General features: G+C 37.7%; 2 protein-coding genes across 2 annotated transcripts in view; one reads left to right on the top strand and one right to left on the bottom strand.

The window, feature by feature from the left end:
* LOC140164937 (L-serine dehydratase/L-threonine deaminase-like) overlaps positions 1-27,361 on the bottom strand; it is a 117,895-nt gene that overhangs the window by 26,351 nt on the left and 64,183 nt on the right. The gene's annotated exons all lie outside the window — the stretch shown is intronic.
* Positions 1-27,361, top strand: part of LOC140164939 (dynein axonemal heavy chain 3-like) — a 99,557-nt gene that overhangs the window by 60,643 nt on the left and 11,553 nt on the right. Inside the window, 24 exon segments of the mRNA XM_072188337.1 lie at positions 546-703; positions 1,408-1,488; positions 2,190-2,373; positions 2,801-2,986; positions 4,636-4,868; positions 5,839-5,952; positions 6,634-6,982; positions 11,672-11,857; positions 12,640-12,807; positions 13,628-13,761; positions 14,147-14,309; positions 15,313-15,435; positions 16,453-16,620; positions 17,473-17,687; positions 18,161-18,272; positions 18,832-19,188; positions 19,903-20,104; positions 21,488-21,690; positions 22,598-22,702; positions 23,490-23,550; positions 23,553-23,755; positions 24,781-24,942; positions 26,006-26,166; positions 26,746-26,903. Coding sequence (XP_072044438.1) covers positions 546-703; positions 1,408-1,488; positions 2,190-2,373; positions 2,801-2,986; positions 4,636-4,868; positions 5,839-5,952; positions 6,634-6,982; positions 11,672-11,857; positions 12,640-12,807; positions 13,628-13,761; positions 14,147-14,309; positions 15,313-15,435; positions 16,453-16,620; positions 17,473-17,687; positions 18,161-18,272; positions 18,832-19,188; positions 19,903-20,104; positions 21,488-21,690; positions 22,598-22,702; positions 23,490-23,550; positions 23,553-23,755; positions 24,781-24,942; positions 26,006-26,166; positions 26,746-26,903 — 4,186 coding nt within the window.

Here is a 27,361-nt window from a genome sequence, read left to right as displayed (position 1 = left end):
CGTATTACATGTAACTGCACGGAGCATCGCGCTCGACGTGTGTACATACAAGCTGACATCCACGGTACATGTTAGCAAGTACTCGATCGTTGAACTCTGAATAAAACCGGTCGACCGGTTTTAATACAAAAAGTTAAATTTTACTGTTATTAAAGCACTTCAGGCTTAGTCTTTTACGTGGTATTTTAGTGTTCCACTGGGCATTATAATTATGCAAAAAGTAGAAATCCGAGTAAAATTGAGGGCGTCGCTGTGAAGCAAATCACACATTATGGCTTTAAATGAACACCACTGTCAGCAGTTGTACTTGAATCCGATCACGTATGTTGTATGTCACATATTTCAAAATACAACACGAAGGCACAACCTTTTGGATACCACATGATTGGATTCACATCTGCATTATGCACACGCAGGCATTCATCATACAGTGTACATGGACAAATGTCACGCTGTTTGCAGCTGTGTTCATTCAATTTGACAACATTGCACAAATTTTGACCGGCAAATTATATTTCCAAGTATTTCTCTCTTCTCTTTCTTAGGTGATAGATCTGATAGTCCAAACCAATGACACCGCCAGACAGAATTTCTTCTTGGATACCTACCTCCCTCATGAGGTACCAATGATGTTTATTGGACCAACAGGGACAGGCAAATCAGCCATCACTAATAACTACTTAGTGCATCTTCCAAAAGAACAGTAAGTGCTGGTTTTCTGTTTCCTCTTGAACCCTCTCCACGCAGGTGTCGACTGCAGACGACAAGTTTAAAAAATTCAAAATTCAAAAATATCAGAATTGTACATTTTCATGACCATATTTGGAATCGGCATGAAAAATGTGATAAAATGAGTACAAACAAGCCTAGTATTGGTTCAGTGGTTTTTAAGATAGCTCTTGATATTTCGAGAAAAAAATCTCAAAACTAGGGACTTTTTATGTTGAAGCTTATATGGCAAGCAGATCATTAAATACAGTTGCTTGTCTTTAGAAATTCTATGTGTTCTACAAATCAGTTTCATCACTTTTTGATATAAATCAAAGAAATGGACATTTTTGATCAAGTGAGGAATTCAGTGCTCACTTTTTCCATTTTTCATCACTTTTTAGTATAAAACAAAGAAATTGCACATTTGCTGATTTATTTTGTTCATGGCATCTGCTGGAAAATTCTGACAACCTACAGAATGTGGAATTAAGAAGTTTAATGTTTCTTTCTTGTTTGGACATTTTTGATCAAGTGAGGAATTCATGACAGTGCTCACTTTTTTTCATTTTTCATCACTTTTTAGTATAAAACAAAGAAATTGCACATTTGCTGATTATTTTGTTCATGGCATCTGGAAAATTCTGACAACCTACAAAATGTGGAATTAAGAAGTTTAATGTTTCTTTCTTGTTTCAGATATGTTCCCAACAATATCAACTTTTCAGCCAGGACGTCCGCCAATCAGACACAAGATATCATCATGTCAAAGCTGGACAGGTAAGATAATGAAAGTTTATTTTGAAGATTAGTGAAAATTATGAAGAAATTGATTTTGTCACATAACTATTTGTGACGAACTTGCACCAGCACTTGATCCTGGCTGCGATGATTTGTTGTGGTTTATATGGTATGTCTTGGGCCATTATAGTCCTGTGTGCTGAGGTTTGTGGGTTTATACCAACGTGTAGCACACTATAAATCACTGCACTTTAATGATATCTACAGTTCACAACTGCAATTGAGTTACTAAAGCAATGAATTAACCATGATGAAAGATAGAAAAGATCACATTTCCCCCTCTTACACTCTCAGTATCTGACTAAATATGTGTTGCTTTTGCTGTTTTCACAAACTCTCTTGAAGCATCACGAAATTGGATGCCACAAGCTTCATGCATAATTTGCATCTTTTGTGTCATCCACATCTCTATACATTGGTATTTTTTTATTACATTATTCCTTTGTATTATTATGTGTATATTGTGATGAAAAAATGGTGCACAGCTTGTTACTCCTATCCTATTGAGTTATTCAGACAATGGATTGTGGAAGTTAGAAAATATACCAATTCTCTTCCCTTACACCTAGTAAACAAAAATTTTCCAATAAATAAATATTATGTGGTGTTGCTTTTGCTGTTTTTACAAACTCTCCTGAAGATTTTACTCATTGATTATTCATATCTTATGTTTGATGCAGGCGAAGGAAAGGTGTGTATGGCCCACCCATGGGTAAGAAGTGTGTCATCTTTGTAGATGATCTCAACATGCCTCAGAAGGAAGTGTATGGTGCACAACCTCCAATTGAGTTACTCAGAATGTGGATTGATCATGGACATTGGTTCGATAAGAAGGATACGTCCAAGCTGGAACTCACTGATGTGGTAAGTCGTAAAAGCCATACATTTGATCGTATGATTGATATACCCAATGTAATCCCTCATTAAATCAATCATGGTAAGAGCGATTGTAGTTAGAGAATATGAGCCTGTACTCTGATGCTTGCTTATCCGATATTTTGTGTACAAGTACACATCTGTAACCTAATATATGCGATGCGTGAGTGTCAATCAAACATATATACCAAAACGCAATATGTGATTCCTAATAAACAACAGTGGACCTCCGCGTAACATTAATGACTTCCCCATGTGCATAGTATGGAAATACGGGCTATAGTGACTTCCCACAAGTGTATCCTATTCTAAACAACAATTTACTCACACATGGATGAAAGAGAGATGAATTTTGGTCCAATTTGCAGATAAAGGAACAGCTTTGTTAGCATACACATACTTTATTTTTGAACAGTTAATAGTAACCGGTATGGGACCACCAGGCGGAGGACGTAACCACATTACAGGTCGCTTCACCAGACACTGTAACATTGTAGCCATTGATGAATTTGATGATGCAACAATGACAAAGATCTTCACAGCCATCTCTGACTGGAATTACAACCAGGGATTTGATGCGGCCTTTGTCAGACTTGGAAAGGTGAGAAAAATAAAACATTTCTTAGACCTATATTATATTTAACTTTTCTTATTTCTCACAAACTTGATATTGCTTACCGAGAGGAAGCTTTCATCCAGTATTCTCTTGGACGTCTTCAGCCCTAATATTTGGCACTTTGGGGTGCTGTTGGCTATTCTGAGCCATCTAACACCAGACGGTGTCAGTCTTAGACTTTTGTTTTCTGTGATATGATGTATTATGTAATAGCAAAAAAAAAATGGCAGTGTTGAGACATGCTGGCTGCTGAGTTGATGTTCTTTGTTTGCTGCGCACCTGTTCAAGCCAGTCGTACGTCCTTTGTGAATGACCCATTGTGCCTCCTATCACAAAGGACATACAGACATACTATTGGCTTGAATAGGTGCATGTGAAACAAAGAACACCAACACAGCAGCCAGGACATTTTGAAACTAGCACCTTGTGACTTTATGCTCATTTTGTGGTAGCTGGTCACATAGAAACAAGAGTGGACACTTTTCAATGATGTAGAGTTTATCTCAATGATCGTCCCCCCCCCCCCCATTTTCCACAGCATCTGGCTGTACTTGAAAAAGTACAGCACTCTGCAGCCCGTTTTGTTTGTAGTAACTATAGCAGATACAGCAGTGTAACATCTATGCTTCAAGAACTAGAATGGCAATCTCTTCAAAACAGAAGAGAAGCGGATAGACTCACCAATTTTTATAAAATCAGAAAGGGTGATCTACATGTAACTGATGCGGACAAACGGCTTGTTCCAATTAAGAGCACTCGATTACATTCAGCAAGATATAAACATCTCAACTCATATACTCAAGTATATAAGAACTCTTATTTTCCCAAAACAATTGTCGACTGGAATGCCCTGCCCCCCTCGGTCATCGAGGCACCTTCTACACCATCCTTTAAAGAAAGACTCAAAGAACATTTAACCCAGCGTATCTAAACAGCTGACCCTAACCCCCATTGGCGTGATCCTCCAGAGGAGGCGGTGCCGATTACCAATCCAGATCCAGATCTGGTTTCAGAATCTTTATTTGTAAGTGGTTAGATCGACTGAACCCTCTTCACACATTTGTTTTGTCACTGCAGCAGGGCCATAGCCAGCTATCTTGGTCGCGGGAGGGGTGCAAAATTTAAAAAAAATTGGGAAAAAACAAAAACAAAATTATCTGTTGCATCATTTTTACCCAGTATTATCGGTGGGCTATATACACATACAGGTTTTTATAGAGAGACTCTACATGTAAAGTCTTTGAGCTTCCAAAAAAGGGTTTTTATTTGGTATTTTACACTATTTTGGCTCATGATCAGGGTGAATTTTGGTGGAAAACGGGGCTTCATACCCCTTATCTTTTCCTTTGCCTTCCCAATTTTTTGATGTGGTGGGGGTACTTTTTTCTTTCATTTTTTGTCATTGCGATCATGAAAATATGCGTGCAAACCAGTGCGTCTACAGCGTGCAAAACACATGCAATGTTTAACGTTTGAACATTTCTTACAAACGAACGACTGAAGGACAGAGCTCTTGCTTGAGCTGGTTTCGCTGCTAAAAATAATAGTGATTTGCCGTGTACTCAGTTTCATTGCATGAGTACAATCATCTTCTCATGATTAACTTCCTTCAACATTCTTTTTCCAATTATCAGATCATGGTTCAAGCCACCATGGGAGTATACAAAGCAGCCATGACCAACTTCCTGCCGACCCCGTCTAAGTCTCACTACGTGTTCAACCTGCGTGATTTTGCTCGTGTGATCCGAGGAGTGCTGCTGGTGCCTAAGACTAACCTCTTGGAAGATGATAAGGACAAGCTGATTAGACTATGGATTCATGAAGTCTACAGAGTGTTCTATGATAGGCTCATTGATGACAAAGATAGGTGAGCATTAGGCTATTCCAGTTGAAATCCATACACCTCCTGTAGAAGGCATGATCTTAATATCCCACACAGGGAGGGCAAATTTCAAATGGGCTTACCTGAATGGGTGATTCCTATTTGAAATCTACACCCCCTGTGTGGAAAATTAAGGTCATGTCTTCCATAGTAGGTGTGTGGAATTCAAATAGAATAGACTATTTTAACGCCCAAGAGGAAAAACCCAAGAGGAAAAACACCAAAAAATTTTGGATTTGATTGGGAATGTTATATTAATGCAAGCACAATTAGAACAACTTAAAAATAGTGTTCGACTACCTTTAACCATTATCTTACCCTACATTAGTCTTTAACTTAGATCAATTCATTGTATCCTTGGTCTTCCTTGCCTCCTGTTTGTCAGTTAACCTTGCATGATCACCTATTCCAAACGATCTCCTTTACATCTTGCAATGTGGCCAAAATATCTAAGCATCACCATCAGCATATTGATGGGGTTGTCTCCCCAAACTCTTCTGTAAGTGTTTGATCTTTTTTGAGTCCAGGAGATGCGAAACATGCGCCCATCCAACACCGCATCTTGAAAGCCTGATTCTGTTGTGGTTAGCTTTGTTGAGAGTCCAAGTCTCAGGTGCATAGGTGGCGATTGGGGGAGATTGGGCTAATTTAGTTGGCATCTGCACTCCCGCTACCCTTGTGGAAGATGTTGGAAATATCTTTCACAGGGGAGTATGAATTTCATATGGAATTAGCACATAAACAACTCTATTTGATACCCACCCTCCCTCCCTCCCTCTGTGAAAGATTCAGGATGAATCTTTCTCAAGAAGGAGCATGAAATTCAAATGGAGCTGCATTATGTGCTCATTCCATTTGATATTCATACTCCCCCATCAGTAGAAGATATTTCCAAAATCTAACATTGCATATGTAGATCACCTATAATATTGTGCTTCTTGTTTCTTTGTCACAGACTCACATTCTTTGATATCGTGAAAGCTCAGACTCAAGATAGCTTCAAGCAGAGTATGGATAAGGTCCTGAGCCACCTGTCTCCATCTGGGAAACTAATTGATGATAATATCAGGTGAGTGAGTGATCAGAAAAGGGATGTCTGTCTTCAGAGAAGATTCTCACAGCATCCCAGTATACGCCGAGTGCTGTAAATGCCGCTTATGTGAAATTTAACCTTTTTCAGCCAGACCAAACCATGATATATATTTTATACACACATGAGCCAGGAAAGGATTAATACTTCACACTAGAATGGATTTGTGCATCTATCAGGAACTATTCTTTTGTTATGCTACAATAGCCTTATGAAATTTATGTGCTGGGATGTTGCCAGGGGCTATTTTAACGTGCCTCACTGTCACGTTCGTGCAATGAGATAAAAGTGTTGATGAAGTAGAGTGCGTTTCAAAAATAAAAAATTGACATTTTACCTGAATGTGACCGTAAGAAAGGCTCTACCATTGTCTACTATTAAAGCATATCTACACGGATTGTTAATTGTCACTGTACGAATATTTTATCTCAACACGTACGTGACAGTGAGGCACGTTAAAATAGCCCCTGGATGTTGCGGTCTACATACATCAGTGAACATCAAAAGATAAGCTAGGTTGATCTCCTTGTCAAAAAATGACTGGTTCCCATTTTTCATTTGAAAAAACTAAAAACTATTTTATTTAGCAAATAATAAATTACTGTCATAAAAATATTTATTTACATTGACAAAAAAAATCCTTCTTGTCACTTCACACAGGAGTCTATTCTTTGGTGACTTTGGCAACCCAGATACTGACGCCAAAATCTACGATGAAATCACCAACCTAAAGGAGCTGACAGAGGCCATGAACTTTTACTTGGGTGAATTCAATCAGATCAGTAAAGCGCCCATGTCGCTGGTCATGTTCAAGTTTGCCATAGAACACATCTCAAGAGTGTCACGCGTGCTCAAACAAGATAACGGCCATGCATTGCTGATTGGCGTCGGAGGAAGCGGTCGACAAAGCGCCACCAAGCTGGCTACTTTCATGGCTGACTACGATCTGTTCCAGATTGAAATTACCAAAAATTATACCAACAATGAATGGAGGGATGATTTGAAGAAAGTAAGTACTTTAAGTTTCCTTAAAATTCTGATTGAAAAGAAAATTATAATTTGTTAACAGACAATCTTTTGAGACATACCTAACTGCTTTCTTGTTCATCTGTCTGTGAATTTATGGCCGTTATCAAATATGATGAATAGTGACTCATTCCTGTTTGACCTTTGTTTAACCTTTCTCTGACTTGGTGACCTTTGTTTTATCAACAGCTTTTAATGAAAGTGGGTGGTAAAGGCAAGCAGCTAGTGTTCTTGTTCAGTGATAATCAAATTAAAGATGGCAGCTACCATCCTGTTTGACCTTTGTTTAACCTTTCTCTGACCTTTTTACCTTTTGACCTTTGTTTTTTCAACAGCTTTTAATGAAAGCGAGCAGTAAGGGCAAGCAGGTAGTGTTCTTGTTCAGTGATAATCAAATTAAAGATGTTAGTTACCATCCTGTTTGACCTTTGTTTAACCTTTCTCTGACCTTCTGACCTATTGACCATTTTTTTTCAACAGCTTTTAATGAAAGCAGGCAGTGAAGGCAAGCAGCTTGTGTTGTTTTTCTGTGATAATCAAATTAAAATGGCAGCTACCATCCTGTTTGACCTTTGTTTAACCTTTCTCTGACCTTTTGACCTTCTTTTGACCTTTGTTTTGTCAAGGGTTCATACCACTAAATCCGCCTGTGAAGCGGTTTCCGGTAAATGTTTATCACGACTATAGTCCCAACTTTGCATAAAAATTGTGCAAAATCGGTACAATATTAACAATTTTAGTGTTGCAAATCGTGTTTTGCTAGAACTTGTGAATGTGATCTCTACTAATTTGAACAGAAAACGAAAAATTTGAGTGATATTTACGATGATGAGCGCATGAACACACGAGGTCAAAACGCGGTTAGCAGTCGGACGTAAACACAGGAAAATCGGGCCTTTTTATATAGCGCTATTTTTCTCAAAAAGTAGCCCTAAAATATGGTGTCATTTTCAGATATGTTATGCAGAATTTTGTTCTGATTAAGATGATATCAAATATGTATTTCAAAGTAAGACGTAACTCGACTTATAGCCTAAAACGTGACCCCTATTTTGCACGTAAAGTCTATGGAAAGCTATTTAGTGGCATGTACCCTTTAAGGAGCAATTCCATGCGTTTTCCGCGCGTCTTTATCTATTTAAAATGCACGCGAAGAAAAGAGGAGGGACATCAACAAGCGCGTTCATGGGCGCCGCCTCGTTTTTCGCTGTATGTGCGTTTGCCGCGAATAGGCCTGCTTTTATTTCCAATTTAATAAAAGTTCCGATTTTGGTAGAAGTTTGAAACCTTTTGATATGAATTAAGAAGAGTTTCAAAATATTGAAAACATTGTTTATTGGTGTTTAAATTACAAAGAAGTTTTTCAATTTCATTATTATTTTTTAACCAATTTTTTTGTCATTTAAACTCAAGTTTTGGCCTTCAATTTTAATAAAATTACATAAAATATTAGATTTAAGATATTTAAGTTTCTAGGTTGCTTTATTTATGCCACTGTCCAGTATTTTAAATAGTTATGACATTCAAAGTTTAATTTATATTAATATTTAATTTCAAATAGCCATTCATTACATTTGCTTTTTGGACAAAATGGGTTAAAAGTGACGCTGGAGGGGGGGGGGGGGTAGGCCTACTTGATTGACATTTCTTGTCTTTTTAAATATTCTGCAGGTACTGAGAATGTTTTAATTTTGAAGTTATGCACTTGTAAAAGATGTTCAAAGAACGTTTACTCTTAACATCAATTAATATCTTCATGAAAATAGCAAATCAGCAACCATTGTGCATTCATGTGCATCAAAATGACGAAAAATGGCAATTGTCGGCTATCATGCTTGTGCTTGAAATCGACATCCTGTCTAAAGTATGAAAGAAAATACCCCAAAATTTCTTACAATTAATTTAAAATGTAGTGAAAAAGATAACAAAATCATTTTCAAGGCCTAAAAACGATGTTTTAGCCTCTTCAAAGGTTCATACCACTAAATCCGCCTGTGAAGCGGTTTCCGGTAAAAGTTTATCACGACTATAGTCCCAACTTTGCATAAAAATTGTGCAAAATCGGTACAATATTAACAATTTTAGTGTTGCAAATCGTGTTTTGCTAGAACTTGTGAATGTGATCTCTACTAATTTGAACAGAAAAGCGAAAATTTGAGTGATATTTACGATGATGAGCGCATGAACACACGAGGTCAAAACGCGTTAGCAGTCGGACGTAAACACGGGAAAATCTGGCCTTTTATATAGCGCTATTTTTCTCAAAAAGTAGACCTAAAATATGGTGTCATTTTCAGATATGTTATGCAGAATTTTGTTCTGATTAAGATGATATCAAATATATATTTCAAAGTAAGGCCTAACTCGACTTATAGCCTAAAACGTGACCCCTATTTTGCACGTAAAGTCTATGGAAAGCTATTTAGTGGCATGTACCCTCAACAGCTTTTAATGAAAGCAGGTGGAGAGGGCAAGCAGATAGTGTTCTTGTTCAGTGATAATCAAATCAAGGATGAATCTTTTGTAGAGGATATCAATATGATCCTAAACACTGGTGATGTGCCCAACATGTATGCTGCCATCCTATTTAACCTTTCTCTGACCTATTGACCTTTGTTTCATCAACAGCTTTTAATGAAAGCGGGTGGTGAGGGCAAGCAGATAGTGTTCTTGTTCAGTGATAATCAAATCAAGGATGAATCTTTTGTAGAGGATATCAATATGATCCTAAACACTGGTGATGTGCCCAACATGTATGCTGCCATCCTATTTAACCTTTCTCTGACCTATTGACCTTTGTTTCATCAACAGCTGTTAATGAAAGCAGGCGGTGAGGGCAAGCAGATCGTGTTCTTGTTCAGTGATAATCAAATCAAGGATGAATCTTTTGTAGAGGATATCAATATGATCCTAAACACTGGTGATGTGCCCAACATGTATGCTGCCATCCTATTTAACCTTTCTCTGACCTATTGACCTTTGTTTCATCAACAGCTTTTAATGAAAGCAGGCGGTGAGGGCAAGCAGATAGTGTTCTTGTTCAGTGATAATCAAATCAAGGATGAATCTTTTGTAGAGGATATCAATATGATCCTAAACACTGGTGATGTGCCCAACATGTATGCTGCCATCTTGTTTGACCTTTGTTTAACCTTTCTCTGACCTATTGACCTTTGTTTTGTCAACAGCTGTTAATGAAAGCGGTTGGTGAGGGCAAACAGATAGTGTTCTTGTTCAGTGATAATCAATTAAAGATGGCAGCTACCATCCTGTTTGAACTTTGTTTAACCTTTCTCTGACCTTTTGACCTTTGTTTTGTCGACAGCTTTTAATGAAAGCGGGTGGTGAGGGCAAGCAGATAGTGTTCTTGTTCAGTGATAATCAATTAAAGATGGCAGCTACCATCCTGTTTGAACTTTGTTTAACCTTTCTCTGACCTTTTGACCTTTGTTTTGTCAACAGCTTTTAATGAAAGCAGGTGGTGAAGGCAAGCAGATAGTGTTCTTGTTCAGTGATAATCAAATCAAGGATGAGTCTTTTGTAGAGGATATCAATATGATCCTAAACACTGGTGATGTGCCCAACATGTATGCTGCCATCTTGTTTGACCTTTGTTTAACCTTTCTCTGACCTATTGACCTTTGTTTTGTCAACAGCTTTTAATGAAAGCGGTTGGTGAGGGCAAACAGATAGTGTTCTTGTTCAGTGATAATCAATTAAAGATGGCAGCTACCATCCTGTTTGAACTTTGTTTAACCTTTCTCTGACCTTTTGACCTTTGTTTTGTCGACAGCTTTTAATGAAAGCGGGTGGTGAGGGCAAGCAGATAGTGTTCTTGTTCAGTGATAATCAATTAAAGATGGCAGCTACCATCCTGTTTGAACTTTGTTTAACCTTTCTCTGACCTTTTGACCTTTGTTTTGTCGACAGCTTTTAATGAAAGCAGGTGGTGAAGGCAAGCAGATAGTGTTCTTGTTCAGTGATAATCAAATCAAGGATGAGTCTTTTGTAGAGGATATCAACATGATCCTAAACACTGGTGATGTGCCCAACATGTATGCTGCCATCCTATTTACCTTTCTCTGACCTATTGACCTTTGTTTTGTCAATAGCTTTTAATGAAAGCAGGCGGTGAAGGCAAGCAGATAGTGTTCTTGTTCAGTGATAATCAAATCAAGGATGAATCTTTTGTAGAGGATATCAATATGATCCTAAACACTGGTGATGTGCCCAACATGTATGCTGCCATCCTATTTAACCTTTCTCTGACCTATTGACCTTTGTTTCATCAACAGCTTTTAATGAAAGCGGGTGGTGAGGGCAAGCAGATAGTGTTCTTGTTCAGTGATAATCAAATCAAGGATGAGTCTTTTGTAGAGGATATCAATATGATCCTAAACACTGGTGATGTGCCCAACATGTATGCTGCCATCCTATTTAACCTTTCTCTGACCTATTGACCTTTGTTTCATCAACAGCTGTTAATGAAAGCAGGCGGTGAGGGCAAGCAGATAGTGTTCTTGTTCAGTGATAATCAAATCAAGGATGAGTCTTTTGTAGAGGATATCAATATGATCCTAAACACTGGTGATGTGCCCAACATGTATGCTGCCATCCTATTTGACCTTTGCTTAACCTTTCTCTGACCTATTGACCTTTGTTTCATCAACAGCTTTTAATGAAAGCAGGTGGTGAGGGCAAGCAGATAGTGTTCTTGTTCAGTGATAATCAAATCAAGGATGAATCTTTTGTAGAGGATATCAACATGATCCTAAACACTGGTGATGTGCCCAACATGTATGCTGCTGATGAGAGAGCCGAGATCATAGAGAAGATGCAGAATGCTGCCAGAGTAGAGGTCAGTCATTGGGATAATACATTTAGAGTCCATACCCCCTTGTTGGAAGATTTAGGAAATATATGCTTCAGGGGGTGTATGAATTTCAAATAGAATTAGCATATTAACCAACTCTATTTGAAACCCATCCTCCTTCTGTGGAAGGTTGAATCTTTCTCAGAGGGTGTATGGAATTCAAATGGAGCTGCCTAATGTGTTAATTCCATTGAAAATGCATACTCCCCCATGGAAGATATTTCTAAAAAATCTTTTGTATTTTGTTATATCAAAACACGCTAAAACAATAAAAACAATATATGCAGTTCCGTTCAAACTATTAATCTGGAAGTTGAGGTGCAATATGACAAAACCGAAGAGAAAATATGCAATGTTTGGCGTTTTCACATTGCGTGGACATGGGAAATGCACATGTTGTTTGTTTACATCTAATACTAAATATCGATTCAGTGATGTCACAGGAATAAGGTCTGTACATATTATAGTTGTTCATTTGGCTATTCCAATTGATTTCCAAACACCCCTATGGACATGACCTAAATCTTCCACACTGGGAGTGTGAATTCCAAATGGTGTTACCTGAATGGGTGACTCCATTTGAAATTTACACCCCCTGTGTGGGAGATAAGTTTGATAGGGGTATATATGGATTTCAACTGGAATACCCCATTTATGAATGTCAATGACTTCATATTCTTTGTATTTACTAGATGTTTTATTTAAAATTCTTGCTAATGATAGTTGCATACAAAATGTTGACCTCTTGATTTGAATTTCCTTCACAGGGTAGAAAGATTGAGGCCACGCCTCTTGCCATGTATAACTTCTTCATAGAGAGAGTGAAACAAAACCTACACGTAGTACTAGCCATGAGTCCTATAGGAGACGCTTTCCGTAACAGACTCAGGATGTTTCCATCGCTCATCAATTGTTGTACCATTGATTGGTTCCAGGTAAGTTTTGACACAAATTTAAACAAAATCGTTACATCATACTAGATTTGCCATTGCAACATGTCAGAAAACTCTGTAATTGTTGTTTTTTGAGTTTTTAAGATCATAGGATTCGGGTTGGATTGAGTAAAAAAATATAAGTAATTTAATTATCGGCCGAACAAAGCTACTCTAGGTTTTATTAACCAAAAAATGAAGACAATCTTGTCACCTAAATTCATAATAATTTTGTTGATCTTGGGTTTTGTGTAAATTATTTAAACTCTAAAGCCAAAGTTATTGTGCATTTTGTGATAAAAGCATGAGAGTTTCCACACGCAAAGTACATAGTCCAATGTATATTTTAAGATGTAGATGCAATTTGGATTTGACCCCTAGTGACCATTAGAGGTCAGGAAAGGTCATACAAGGGTAAATGCTCTAATTGTGTCGAAAGGTACTCCAAATTATTAATTTCAAATATGCAAGTTTGTGCTATCTATGACCTGTCGTTCTAAAGTTATTCTACAAAACCAAATGTCCAAGTCAAAACAACACATTTTGGGGTTATAGAGGGGTCATAATATCAATCTACACTGATTTGCAGAAATTTTTTACCATATATGACATTTTATGGCCTTTTGTAGCAGTCACAGGGGGTCAAATTCTAAAATGTCATGACATCTTAAAAACAGAAACAACATCATCGTTGATGCACACATCATTACAGGACCAGTTCAATTTGTACAGTGACCATCTGCTGAAATTGGCGATGACATATAGTTTTGGTTTCTTGCATTTGCAAACAATTTTATTGCTTTTTTTTTTTCAATATTTCCAGGCCTGGCCAGAGGATGCCCTTGAGATGGTAGCCAATTCATTCCTAGAGGATGTTGACTTGGAAGACCATGTTCGCAAGGAATGTGTGGCTATGTGTAAACACTTCCATGAGAGTGTTAGAATCATGTCTGAAGAGTAAGTAATATTGGTTACGGTTTGTGTGGGGTGGGGTGGGGTGGGGGATAGTTAGGGGGTGTGTACACATAGGTAATCATTTGTCACATGAGGACATGTTCAACACTGTACATTCTCTTTTTGCATGTTGTGGACCAGAAACATTGTCAGGTATCATGGAGGTCTACAGTTATTGTACCGTACTGTACATCATGTATTGCTATCCAATTGTGGAGGAAGTATGGATGGTCCACATTGAAAAAATAGGTGCAATGAGTAATTACACAAAATGGTTTTAAAAGCGTGCTTAAAGTTGATCCGCCGTCAGATAGTGAAACAATAAAACTGGTAATATTACAATAAAACTGGAGATGCGATATGCATGATTTTTTTATGTTTCAACCAGGTTTCTTGACACCCTACGTCGATACAACTATGTGACGCCAACGTCATACCTGGAACTGATTATGACATTCAAGAAACTACTGGGTCTCAAACGTAATGAGATTATGACCATGAAGAATCGTTACTTGGGCGGTCTGGAAAAGCTAGCCTTTGCATCTGGGCAGGTAAGATTGGGGCTGAAAAAAGGGTTATTGTTGGGACAATAAAGCCAAATTTTACTTCAAGATAGGAACAATTCCCATACTTTCTTATGTATTTCTTGCTCTCCAAATTCCCAAATTTCCCTCCAAATCCCCAAATTTCGCAGGAATTAGCTTCCCGGATTCTAGATTGTTTCCCAGGCTTATTAGATTGCTGTTAGATGCACTTCTAACCAAACAATACATTTTTTTTGTGCACCAAAAAAAATAGTATTAGCTTTTACTTTTTGGCAGACCTAACAGTAAAGCGCAATGAGACATTTCAGCCATAAGCGAGTTCGACTAGTAATATTCGAATTATATGAATTAAATCTTGAGTTGTGTGATTTTATTAAGAATCTCAAATTTGTTCATAAAAATATCACCCAAGGCCTTCATTTTTGCGGGGTATGTTAGTTCACTAAAGTATGTGACAATCGTGTAAAAATCTGACTTTTGAAAACAATTGAGGGCGGCATCCTCAGCACTTGTTACAATGTTGCTTTAACTTTCTAACAGAAGTTTAGTTCAGGTTTCTTGACATTCTTGACCCATTCTTGACATTTTCTTGAGAGTTAAGAAAATGTCAAGAATGGGTCATGTCAGTATGGTGGTTAAAGCCCCACTTCCAGAAGGCAGGGCTAATACCTGAAGTAGACTCCAGAATTAATATAGCTCTTTTTGGAAACTGCCCTTGATAAAGTCAGAAAACTATGATAAATTAGGCCAAAAAAAAAATTGTTTGTTTGTCCACGTCCGACCGACCGTGTACCCTGGTCCCGGCTGTGTCTCTTTTTTCTTTTTTTTTAAATTTTTTTTTTTTTAAAATAAGGTGCAAGGTTTTTAAAGTGTAATATCTGTAAAAAAAACAAAAAAAAATCCGACCTACCGACCCAACTGTTTCATAAGCCTCTATGGACAAACAAACAATTTTTTTTTGCCGTACAGTAAAATATTGTTGTTTAACTGTTATTGTGTGTTTGACCAGGTTGCTGTGATGCAAGAAGAACTGACAGCCTTACAGCCAGAGCTGATCAAGACATCAGCGGAGACGGATAAACTCATGGAGAAGATTGAACAGGACTCAGTGGAAGTTGAAGCACAAAAAGAGGTAGGGAAAGCTTGGTACTGATGCGGTATGGTTTCTGTCCTTTTGATTGTATCTCATTTAGAGAAACCTTTGGAGATTAAACAGTATTCAGGCTAAGTAAAAGTTCTTATTGTGCTGTTAGTTGGGCTAGTCCATTTAAAAATTATGGTGATTTAAAACTCGTTTTCCTATTAACGGCTTAATATACGATTTCCTTCAAATTTTAAATTCGTCATTATATACTCAAAATGCTGAAATAATACTAGTAATAATGATCGGGAATGGTTTCTGTCCATTTTTAGCTGAAATAACAAGGTAAAGTGAAAGAAACACTGCTTGTTATTTTGGCCGTTTAACACGCAGTTCTATGGGAGGACATAAAGTCATAATTTCTTGAATTATGACTTTATGTCGAACTTTGCACTGTTTACCTACAAACACAACAAATATGGCTGATTCCATTTGGGTGCAAGTTGTGACATGTGTAAACATTACAAATATGCCAAAAAATCAGGTTTGAAAAAAATTAACCAAATTCATATTATAAGATTGTACATTATGACTTTAAGTCAGTGACATCTCTCTGATCTATATCACCCCACCCTTAAGTTGTAGCAGCAGAATTCCCAGCAGGACCAATAAAAATCTAATTCCTCTCTCCCCATGGCTCATTTGATAAAGGTGGGGCAGATGACCCATGATAAAAGACCTTGTTATTGTTGGTTCTGATCAGAGTAACAAGCCTGATTGTTGGCTATACTTGCCTGTCCTGTAAAAATGCCCAACCCGCTATCTATGGCAACCCCCTTCACCAGGTCATTCATGCCTGGTCGAAGTTTCGTCAGCATTATCTCATAGATTTCATCTGTTAATGCCTAGATATGCTCAACATAAAAAAGAATTAACAGGTAGCAAGCAAAATAGCTGAAGCAGCCAGGGTAATCAAGGAAGAATGCAAGGATGATTAAGAATCCCTTCAGATCTCATTTCCTAACATACTCATTTACATGATTTTGTTCTATATCACACCACCCATAGGTTGTAGCAGCAGATGAAGAGGTAGCAAGTAAAGCGGCTGCAGCAGCCTCAGCAATCAAGGAAGAATGCGAGGGTGATTTGGCAGAAGCTATTCCAGCATTGGAGGCATCTATGGCGGCTCTTAACACGCTGAAACCAAGTGATATATCTATGGTCAAAGCCATGAAGGTTTGTATTTCTCGTTTATTTTAAGGCCAGAATAAGGGGAGACACATTCGTCTACACCCAAATTTGAGATTTCTTGATACTTATGAACACTAAGCTACACTAAGATGTATTCTTTCACTTGAAATGGATTAAATACAACTTGTTAATATTTCCTCATATTTTTGCTTAATTTATTTCACTCTTTTCAACTCTAACAAGTCACATGGCTCAAGAGAGCTTAGTAAATTGGCGGGAGATAATGAGTCAGGAATGCACGAATGTGAAATATTGCGATTTGTGTCGTGTGACGCGGCGCAACCCTGCACGTATGTCCTACGCAGTAAAGGCGCATCCGGTATGTTGTTAACGCCAGCAAATTTGCAGTCAAGATGCCACTTAGATTTTTTAATAATTTTGAATTTTGGCGCACTAATAGTAAAAGCAGACATTATGAATTCATTGGTGCAAAAAGAGGCACATTTAAACCATGCACCAGATACAGCTTTTTCACATGTTTTTTCAATATTTCGAAAAAGGAGACAAATTTCAAAAAAATTAAAAATTAAAAAAACTTCCCTAAGTTCATGTCTCTTCTTCATGAAAAGCTAACTGATTTTTTTTTCTCCGAAAAATATTGGGGTAAAAATGGAAATTTTTGTTATCACTTAATAGAGAAGTGGGTGCTGTTTTTGTTTATAACCAATATGTATTATTGTCCTTAGTGTGCGTTATTTTAGTAGTAAGTGAAACCTGTTTAAGTGTCGCCAGAATGTGGTTCATTCTGCCGTTGACACATGCTTCCATTCCTTCTTTGCGATGTACTAAGTGGAGGTGTAATTTATTTCATTTCCCCCTTTTTAATCCACAAATCAGAATCCTCCTGGTGGTGTCAAACTTGTCATGGAAGCTGTGTGCGTCATGCGCAGCGTCAAACCTGAGAGAAAACCGGACCCTTCAACCGGAAAGATGGCGGAAGATTACTGGGGGCCGTCACAAAAATTGCTGGGTGATATGAAGTTCCTTGAGTATTTGAAGACGTATGACAAGGATAATATCGCACCTGCCATCATGAAGAAGATCAGAGACAAGTGAGTATGAAAACAATATTTGAAAGAAAAAGAAAAGTGGAGTGATTTATTGTGTGCGTTGCACAGGTATAAATTTTCAAGTCTCGGCACATGCTGAGGAATTTGCTAACTGCTGTGGCTCAAGACACACCATATAATCCATCTAGCAACAATCAGTGACTTGCAGCTCAGAAGTGCACACCCTGTAAATACCACAATAAACCATCACAACCAGGATCAGCTTCCCAAGTTCTGGAACGGGTAAACAAAACAATAAGCATAAACTGGTTAATTTTGTTAGCCAAATCCAAAATTTATTGCTCGTTGAATTGAGCTTTTGCCATCTTGTCTGATGGCTTGATCACGTATAAACTGGTCCACTGCTTTTTCTGTGAGACTTGATTGCTAGCAACGCATCCTCATTACTCAGAAGTGATGTTGATTTTAGCATTGGGTCATACCGGTCTTATCTTGTCTTGTATTTTTCCCCACAGATACATTCCCAATCCAGACTTCGAGCCATCTGTGATTAGTAAGATCTCCAGTGCCTGTGAAGGTTTATGTAAATGGGTCAGAGCTATGGATACCTATGATAGAGTTGCAAAGGTACAGTGATTTTTATAATACATATCTACAAAATGAAATCAACATTTGCTACCAGATAATGCAAAATGTATACATTTTGAGTCAAGAAATAAAAAATAAAAAAAAATAATGAAGTAAATATTATCCAAACTTATCAAATTTGAAAGTTGACACATTTTTTCAGTTATTGATACTAGTATTTATAAGGCCAGAAACAAATTGCTTAATTGTCCATGAATCCCTTCCAAGTGGTAGGGTCGGTTGTTTGGATTTAAAAAAAATAAAAAATTTTTTTTTAAAAGCTCATAGCCAAAACATGTTTGCCTAATTAGTTTAACAAATATCCCAAATAGGTGTGAATTGGGATTTTCTCTGCTGTATACCACTTCATTCATGTTTAAAAAACTTTTTGGATGTCAACAATTTTGAAAAAAAAAAAAAAAAACTTTTTCTGGAATTTCCAAAATTAGAGTTGGTATTCTTTTATACAGTAAAACCAAAAAAAAAGTTTTTCCAGATTGGGATCAGAAGGATGAGGAAAATCAAACAACTTTTTTTCTCCCAATGATTGATTTCATAGGTTGTAGCCCCCAAGAAGCTCAAATTAGCTGAAGCGGAAGCAGAGCTAGCCACGCAAATGGAGAAACTCAAGACCAAGCAAGCTCAGCTAAAAGAGGTCACAGACAAACTCCAAGCGCTGAACGATGAACTCGAAATGATGATCCAAAAGAAGAAAGACTTGGAAGCAAACATTGAGCTGTGTTCACAAAAACTTGAGAGAGCGGAGAAGCTGATCGGCGGATTGGGAGGAGAGAAGGACAGGTGGAACGATGCAGCCGGTGTGTTAGGGGAGAGGTATATCAAGATTACTGGTGATGTGCTGATATCGTCTGGCGTGGTTGCGTACTTGGGAGCGTTCACAGTGGATTACAGACTGGTGAGTTGAAAAGTGGTGACAAATAAATACTCCCACAGACTAAAAATCCTTAAAAATAGTTAACTTACAAATAAAATTAAAAGAAATTGGAAGAATATATGCATTTTCTTTCTTTAAAGTAAAGAGTATAAATTTTCTAATGTTTATTGTGCTCTGTGATTTAAAAACAAGTTGAAAAACTTTTATTGTGGCTTTATTCCATCCAATTTGAAAAATAAATACTAACCAGAGTATGTGCATTGGCAAATGACCTGCCAAAAACAGTTAAGGTGGGTCGGAGGGGAACAATGCCTAGCACTGTTTGCACTCAAATATTGAGACAAATCAAGCTGACACACAGGAGGAATGGTATGGGTTCTAAAAAGGAGATTCGAAGGTTTGACATTGCCACCCCATGTGCATGATTTTTCCTGGGAGTGGGTAAACGCCATATATATTATTGGTCTTAACTCAAGAACCGCAAGACTTGCGGGAATATAAATGTGATTATTGGCTTCCTTGGCTCATTTCAAATAAGGTCAATGTATTAATATCAAGAAGTACACTGCAGTGTGTTGATTAAATGGCTAAAACTGAATAAAAATATGGCACCTGCCATCCCACACGCCTCAATTGGGTACCCTGGATGCATTATACCCATGCTATCAGAGTAGCAAAACCCAATCCAGATCCAGACCTTGTCATCATTTGATTGGTGTCATCTTGATATTACAGAAAGCCACAGAAGAATGGCAGAAATTGTGTCAAGAGAAACTGATTCCGTGTTCAGAAACCTTCTCCCTAAGTGCTACCTTGGGAGAACCAGTCAAAGTCAGGGCGTGGAATATCGCCGGCTTACCCGTTGATTCCTTCTCGGTTGATAACGGCATCATTGTGGACAACTCTAGACGATGGCCTCTGCTCATTGATCCCCAAGGTTGGTATTTTAATGAAGATATAAGGTGGATATATAAGACACATAAACAATTGTGTTATTAAGGTAAAATTGTATTTTTCTGATAAAAATCATCCACAATCCTGGGGGTTTTTTTCTCTCTCTTTTTGTTTGTTTAAAAATTTGATCATCTTTAACAATAAAATGGGCTATTCCATTTTTAAAAATCCATGCTCCCCCTGTGGAAAATTTGGAATCACCTTCCACAGGGGAGTATGAATTCAAATGGAATGAACACATTGGGCATTCGAATTTCATAGATGCATATTTCCACGGTCACAGTATCAAAATCCCAATTGTTATTTTGTGACTACGCTTGCGATATAATCGCCTAAAAAGCACCAAAATTATAACGGCTCCAACATGTGTGGACTTCCTTTTTTTTATTTGTTTATATTAATATGTTAATTATTGATTAAATAAACCTCTTTTTAATAAGTACTTTCAAGGATTTGAAAGTCCACCTAGTCCCACAGTAAATTCAGAATTTTTTTTTTTATGGGAATGCCATCTTTAAAGGCCAATAACTCAAAACAATGTCTGGCGACTTGTTCCAGGTTTTGTTGGAGCTGGTCACATACCTTCTTAGGCCAAAAAACAATAATGGTTTGTCTCAAAGCTCACGAGTGGTTTGAAAACAAATGGGAAATGCGATTTTTTATATTTTTTTAATTCCGGACTTTTTCCATGGTATTTGGAGAAAAAAATCTGATTTTCGCGAATTTTTCTGGAAAAACTATAAAAAAATTTTTTTGAAATAAAAAAAAATTCCGCATTTCTTTTTTTTCCAAATCTCACGATTTTACAAATGCGCGCGCGAGCTTTGAGACAAACCTTTTTTTTTGGCCTTATTGGCTTGTCAGCAAAATCAGGAACAGTCCATTAGTCCAAAAAGGGGTCAAGTTAGGGTTTTAGCATTTGAGGTTAGGATAAGGTTAGTGTTACGGATAGGTTAGAGATAGGGTAATTGTTCACTGTTAGGATTAGAGTTATGGTTAGTTTTGGGGTTAGGATTGGGGTAAGGGTTGGGCTTATAATTAACTCTCTTGACGCGGGTGTCGACTGCAGTCGTCAAGTTTCAAATTTTTTTTTAAAAATTCAAAAATTTCAGAAATGTAACTTTTCATGACCATATTTGGAATCAGCATTAAAAATGCATTAAAATGAGTACAAACAAGCCTAGTATTGATTCAGTAGTTCTTAAGATAGCTCTTGATATTTTGAGAAAATATTTCAAAACTTGAACTTTTTCCACATGGCTAGCACACAGAGCACTAAGTAATTGGGTTTTTGGACTAATCAGACTATCAACCTGTAATCTCAAACCTAGTTCAAACACTTTATTCATTCCGTTTTTCAACCCAGGTCAAGCCAACAAGTGGGTCAAAAACATGGAGAAAGCTAATCAGTTATCCATCATCAAACTCTCTGACGCCAACTATGTCAGAATACTTGAGAACAGCATACAGTTTGGTAAACCGGTGCTGCTTGAAAATGTCGGTGAAGAGTTGGATCCATTGTTGGAACCAATCCTGTTGAAGCAGACATTCAAACAACAAGGCGTAGAGGTAAGTTAAAGAGGGCTAATTCATTCACCCCTGAGCATTACCTGCCGATCTAACATTGCATCTGATAGGTCAATTACATGATATCTTCATTTTAATCACCAATCAGAATGGAGTTTTGCAAATAATTCACCCGAACTATTTCGCGTGGTGAAATTATTCTAACAATATTGCTGGTTGGTCCAATTGATAATGAAAACTCCTTTTTGACCAATAGGTAGGTAGTTCTCATGGGGTTAATATGGTAGAAGGGTGTATCTTGTATTTACTTCACTAACATCTTACTTTTAATTGACATAGCTTTGGGTTTTTTTTTCAATGACCGTTGCATGGGTAAAGGATGTAAAGACTTAAGGGAGGAAACTTTGTTTTTGCCCAAGTATGTGCCAAAATCTTCAGTAAATAGGTTTAGTATCAGTTGAAAGCTGTGGCTTAAGTAGCTTATGGGCCGGTCATTATTTACATGGGGAATGGAGGATCTCAAATATTATTTTAAAAAATCATGTCTCTATTCATGACTTACAAAAAACTTCAGGTTCCCCGATTATCAATGAAATATTTATTTATTCCCCTTATTTCCAGAAACAATTTACATTCCCCCTCTTGGGAAAAAATTGTGGTCCCCCTAAACTCTTCATTTCCCCAGCATAAATAATGACCACTCCCTTAACACTAACTTTTTCAAGACAATGGATGTAATAAGTGTAGACTTTCCCACTGTAAAAAAGTGTGGCTCAAAAAAAGATTTGTATATATGCTATAGAGATGTTATATAACTTGTTGAGTTTAGGTGAGGTGAGGTGCAAATCATTTGGTAATCTGCTCAATGAGGAACCATGTCTATATTTTGATCATCGTTGATCAGTTAACAAAATCTTGATTTGATAACACTTCTGTGCTTTACCAACAGTATCTGAGGCTTGGTGAGAACCTGATTGAGTACTCTCACGACTTCAAGTTCTACATCACAACACGACTCAGGAACCCACATTATCTACCGGAAATCTCTGTCAAGGTATAAGCCTAGTGCACATAGTACATTTTTGTATAGTTTACAAAAGGAACATCTTACACATTGGGCTATTCCAGTTGAAATCCATTCACCCTCTATGGAAGACATTACCTTAATCTTACACACAGGGAGTGTGAATTTCAAACAGGCCTGAAATCTGCATCCCCTGTGTAAGAGATTAAGGTCATGTCATGTATTGGGAGTATGTATGAATTACACCTGGAATAACCCATTGAAATATGGTTTTTGCCTGATTAAAGTTAAGATTATCTTACTTGGAGAGAATTTAAACTGTTATCTGCATGCACAAAGTTTCCTTTCTTAAGTAAGTTTGGAACCATTTGTTTCTTTCTTCAGTGATTAGTGTGTGAGATGCTGAGATCAGTGTTTCTCTTTAGAGCTGCCAGTTGTTTTTTTTCAATCTCAGCAGTTATTATATTTAATAACATCTATGGTTTCTAAAAGTTTAAACTGACTTTCAGCACAACAAATCCAACTAACCTTGAATTTTCGATGTGTGACACACATCTTCATCAGAAGAGCCCATTATGATGTTGTGATGGACTTGCGTTTTTGTTGACCATTGGCGACTTTTTGTTGAATGAGGGCGATGTATAAGGATGGCAAATGAAATTCGAACGTCTATAAGTGGTGTTTTGTATGGTAATTTGAAATATCATTGATGGAAGTTCAAGAACTTTGCAAACTGGTGCTGTAAAATTCATATTTAATCAAATATTAAATGACAAAAATTAATCCAGAAATTTTATTAACCATCCCCTGACCACAGGTTGTACTTGTAAACTTCATGATCACCCCTCTGGGTCTTCAAGACCAGCTTCTTGGAATAGTGGCGCCAAGGAGAAACCAGAACTGGAAGAGAAGAAGAACCAACTGATCTTGGAGAGCGCTGCCAACAAGAAGCAGCTAAAGGAGATTGAGGATAAAATCTTGGAAGTGTTGTCATCGTCCGAAGGGAATATTCTCGAGGATGAGATGGCCATCAAGGTGTTGTCGTCGTCCAAGACGTTGTCTGAAGAGATCACTGCTAAACAGGTAAGAAAATATTGATGTTGTAGTGTAATATTGATTTCTCTGTAAGTATTTTCTTGAACTGCTACACCTGGACAGAAAAATGTGCAAAAATGGATCAATAACATCATAAGGGGTAGTGGAATAATTAGGTGTACCCCTGGGGTGGTGAATTATAGTGGGGGAAAGGTTTTTTTGGCAGGCCAAAAGGGGGGCGGGCAAGCATTTTTTGGTAGTTCGAAAGAGGGGTCAAGCAATTTTGGCAGGTTGAAAGGGGGGCAAGCGATTTTTGGCACAGGTATTTTGGGCACCGTTTCTATATTACGCCCTAAAAAGGTGTAGGAAAATGTTAGGAACACGTTCAAATATGCAAAATTTCCTGCTCGCTGCGCTCGCATTATGTGATAAGACAATTTAAGGTTTTAAATTCAGGTTCCCAAAAATCTAGCATGTGTAAGGGGGGGGGCAAAGATTTTTTGGCACATCAAAAGGGGGGGCAAAGGTTTTTGGCACATCAAAGGGGGGCAAAGATTTTTGGCACGGCCAGAGGGGGGGGGCAGCGATTTTGGCAGACCATTTTGAGAATTCACCACCCGGGGTACACATAATTATTGCACAACCCCTAACAGGTAGTGTAAAAAGAGACTTTAATTCTAGCTCCATACTTTCTGCTGATCTAACGATGCTTTTACTGCACTGCACAAATGCCAGCAGTGTCCAGCGGCAAGCAGATGTCTCAATCACTCCACTGCTTTGCGCAAAGAAGCAGATCGCTAGGAGTAGACTCAGGAGTGGTGCTACTCCAATGTATGAGAACAGGATGCAAGTTTTGGCCAATTTGCACAGAGCTGTGCTGAGCGACAGCATTGGCTTTCAGAGTCATACAGGGGCTGCTATGTGCAGCTCAGCGACACGCAGCTCCGCTTACAAAAAAGTACAAGTGACATGATGAAGCATCACCCCGCTCAGCGACAAGCAGCAGAAAGTATGAAACCAGCATGATTTTTTTTTTAAATATATAATACTAATCTTTGTCTCCTCCCATGCAGGTGATTGCCAGTGCTACAGAAAAGGAGATAGATGAGACTCGTAGTGGATACAAGCCAGTGGCCGTCCACTCTGCCACGCTGTTTTTCTGCATATCAGACCTGGCTAACATTGAACCTATGTATCAGTATTCACTGGTGTGGTTCATTAATTTATACCTACAGGTAAGACAGGGTTGGAAATGGGCTATTCCATTTAAACTTCACACTACCCCTGTGGAAGATTTAGCTAAAGTCTTCCACAGAGGGAGTATGAGTTTTGAATAGAATAGACAGTTGGGTAACTTCCATTTGAAATACTCATTCCAGATGTGAAGGATATAGGTAAAGCCATAATTACAGGGGGACTATGGGTTTCAAAATGATTAACTCTGACCAATTACATTTGAAAAACATACCCCCTCTGTGGAAGATATTTCCAAAATCTTTCACAGGGGTAGTGTGGATTTCAACTGGAATAGCCCAATGTATGTAAAGTAGACCCCAGGGGCCTGCTTAAAATGAGCTATTCCAGTTGAAATCCATACACCCCTATGGAAGACTTGATCTTAATCTTCTACAAAGGGAGTGTGAATTTCAAATGGGTTACCTGAATGGGTGACTCCATTTGAAATCTACACCCCTTGTGTGGGAGATTACGGTCATGTTTTCCATAGGGGGTGTATTGATGTCAACTGGAATAGCCAAATGCTATTCTGCAGGATGTGAAATGTAGACACTCAAGTCAATAAAGCATCCTATTCCTTTAACTAGAGTGTTTTTCAGACGTATTTCATCTGCAGCATCTTTTTCCCTTGTACATCTGTTAGCTATCTTTGATCTCAACTTTGATATTGCAAAAAATGATAAGGCCCTTGGAATTTCAGGCCTTAAAGCCCAAATGCCCTCAAAACATTTTGGTGTATTTTGAGCCATGAGGTAAAATCTTAGGAATCACAAATTTCACTGAGAAATGGTCATTGTAATTTTTTTTTGTTACTGAGAACTGTTCATTTTTAAAATTTTTGTTTCATGCGTTTCTCTTTGTTATTTCCAAGTGTGAAAACTACATTTTCAGGCTTATTTTGTTTCACAAGGAAGGTTTTTTTTAAATACTTGTATGCCAATCCTTTAACAGATCATATGTTACCAGTTTTATTTCACTTTTTATTGTCCATTTTCAAATCCATATCAAGATAAAGTTTATTCATCAGTTGGTATCATCCTGTTCTGCTTCTTCTTTTTTCAGTCCATACAAAACAGCAAGAAGTCGTCAGATCTTGACGAGAGAATTGAGAACCTGAATGACCACTTCACTGACAGTATTTACAGGAATGTCTGCCGTTCACTATTTGAAAAAGACAAACTTCTCTTCTCTATTATTCTGTGTGTTGGAATCATGACAAGTCAGTAAGTACACCTTTGATGTTCGATCATTTTGTAAAACTTCAATGTAGGAAGATCCCAGGTTCAATTTCTTGAACATTATTTATATCCTAAAATATCCAGCAACATATATCACTTAGAAATGCCTATTAACACACATGTTGTAATTCTCTGGCGCATATTGCTAATTTCTCCATAAAGCAACAAATTTTAATAAAATCATGTAAAATCAGCCCTTTAATTCACAACATTTTCAAAATATGCCAGAATTTTCAAGCTTACAGTGATATTTTAGGGTCATTTTAGCCTCCAGGAAAAAAACCCAAATCTGGACCGAACGACCCTTCTTGAAAAGTATCGGCCCGTAAAATGGTGTGTTGTTTTCGTCGCCTAAATTAATATCGCTACCATAATCCTTGGAACTCATTTTTATATGTAAAGTGTGAATTGTAATATTATTGAAACAAAGTTCCTGCTTGGTTCAACAAATCAAATCATGGGCATGACATAGACTGATTGAACATAACCATTCTGTACCGCTTTTTAACAACCAATGATGATGTGTACATCTGCTTATTATTAACTATTTCATATTTTCTATAGGGGTAAGATTGATGATCCAGAGTGGCGGTTCCTGTTGACCGGTGGTGTCGGTATGGACAACCCTCACGCAAACCCCGCTCCTGAATGGCTGACTGACAAGTCCTGGTCTGAGATTGTCCGCGCCTCTAATCTGTCTACACTGCCTGGATTCTTTGAACGTAAGTATACAGACCTGCCAACTGTCCCTCATTTTGAGGGACTGTCCTTCATTTGGGGTTTACCAAAGTGAAAAGAGGGACAGTCCTGTTTTCTGACAATTTCAGTGATGGCAAATTTAAATGTAAGAACAGCAGAAAATGATGCAAATTTCACTTTGAAATTTTGCTATAGCATGCTCTTTAGTCTGTTGTGATAAATTCAGACCTGCAAAACCTTCTCTGAATTCTGAAAGTATTGCACACCTCAAGTCTTTGAATTTGTAGTACAGCTGCTAAACTGAATCATTGTGCACTTTGTGATAAAAGCATGAGAGTGTCCACACATGAAGTACATGGTCCAATTATTTATTTTAAGATGTGGAGACATTTCAGATTTGACCCCTAGTTACCTCTGGAGGCCACAAAAGGTCACGCACGGGTAAAAATGTGAAAATGCTCCAATCTTGTCGACGTATACA

This window comes from Amphiura filiformis, chromosome 11 (assembly GCF_039555335.1).
Source record: "Amphiura filiformis chromosome 11, Afil_fr2py, whole genome shotgun sequence".
In the NCBI taxonomy this organism is placed as follows: domain Eukaryota; kingdom Metazoa; phylum Echinodermata; class Ophiuroidea; order Amphilepidida; family Amphiuridae; genus Amphiura; species Amphiura filiformis.
The sequence above is the reverse complement of the archived record's forward strand: the minus strand, read 5'-3'. Positions and strand labels throughout refer to the sequence as shown.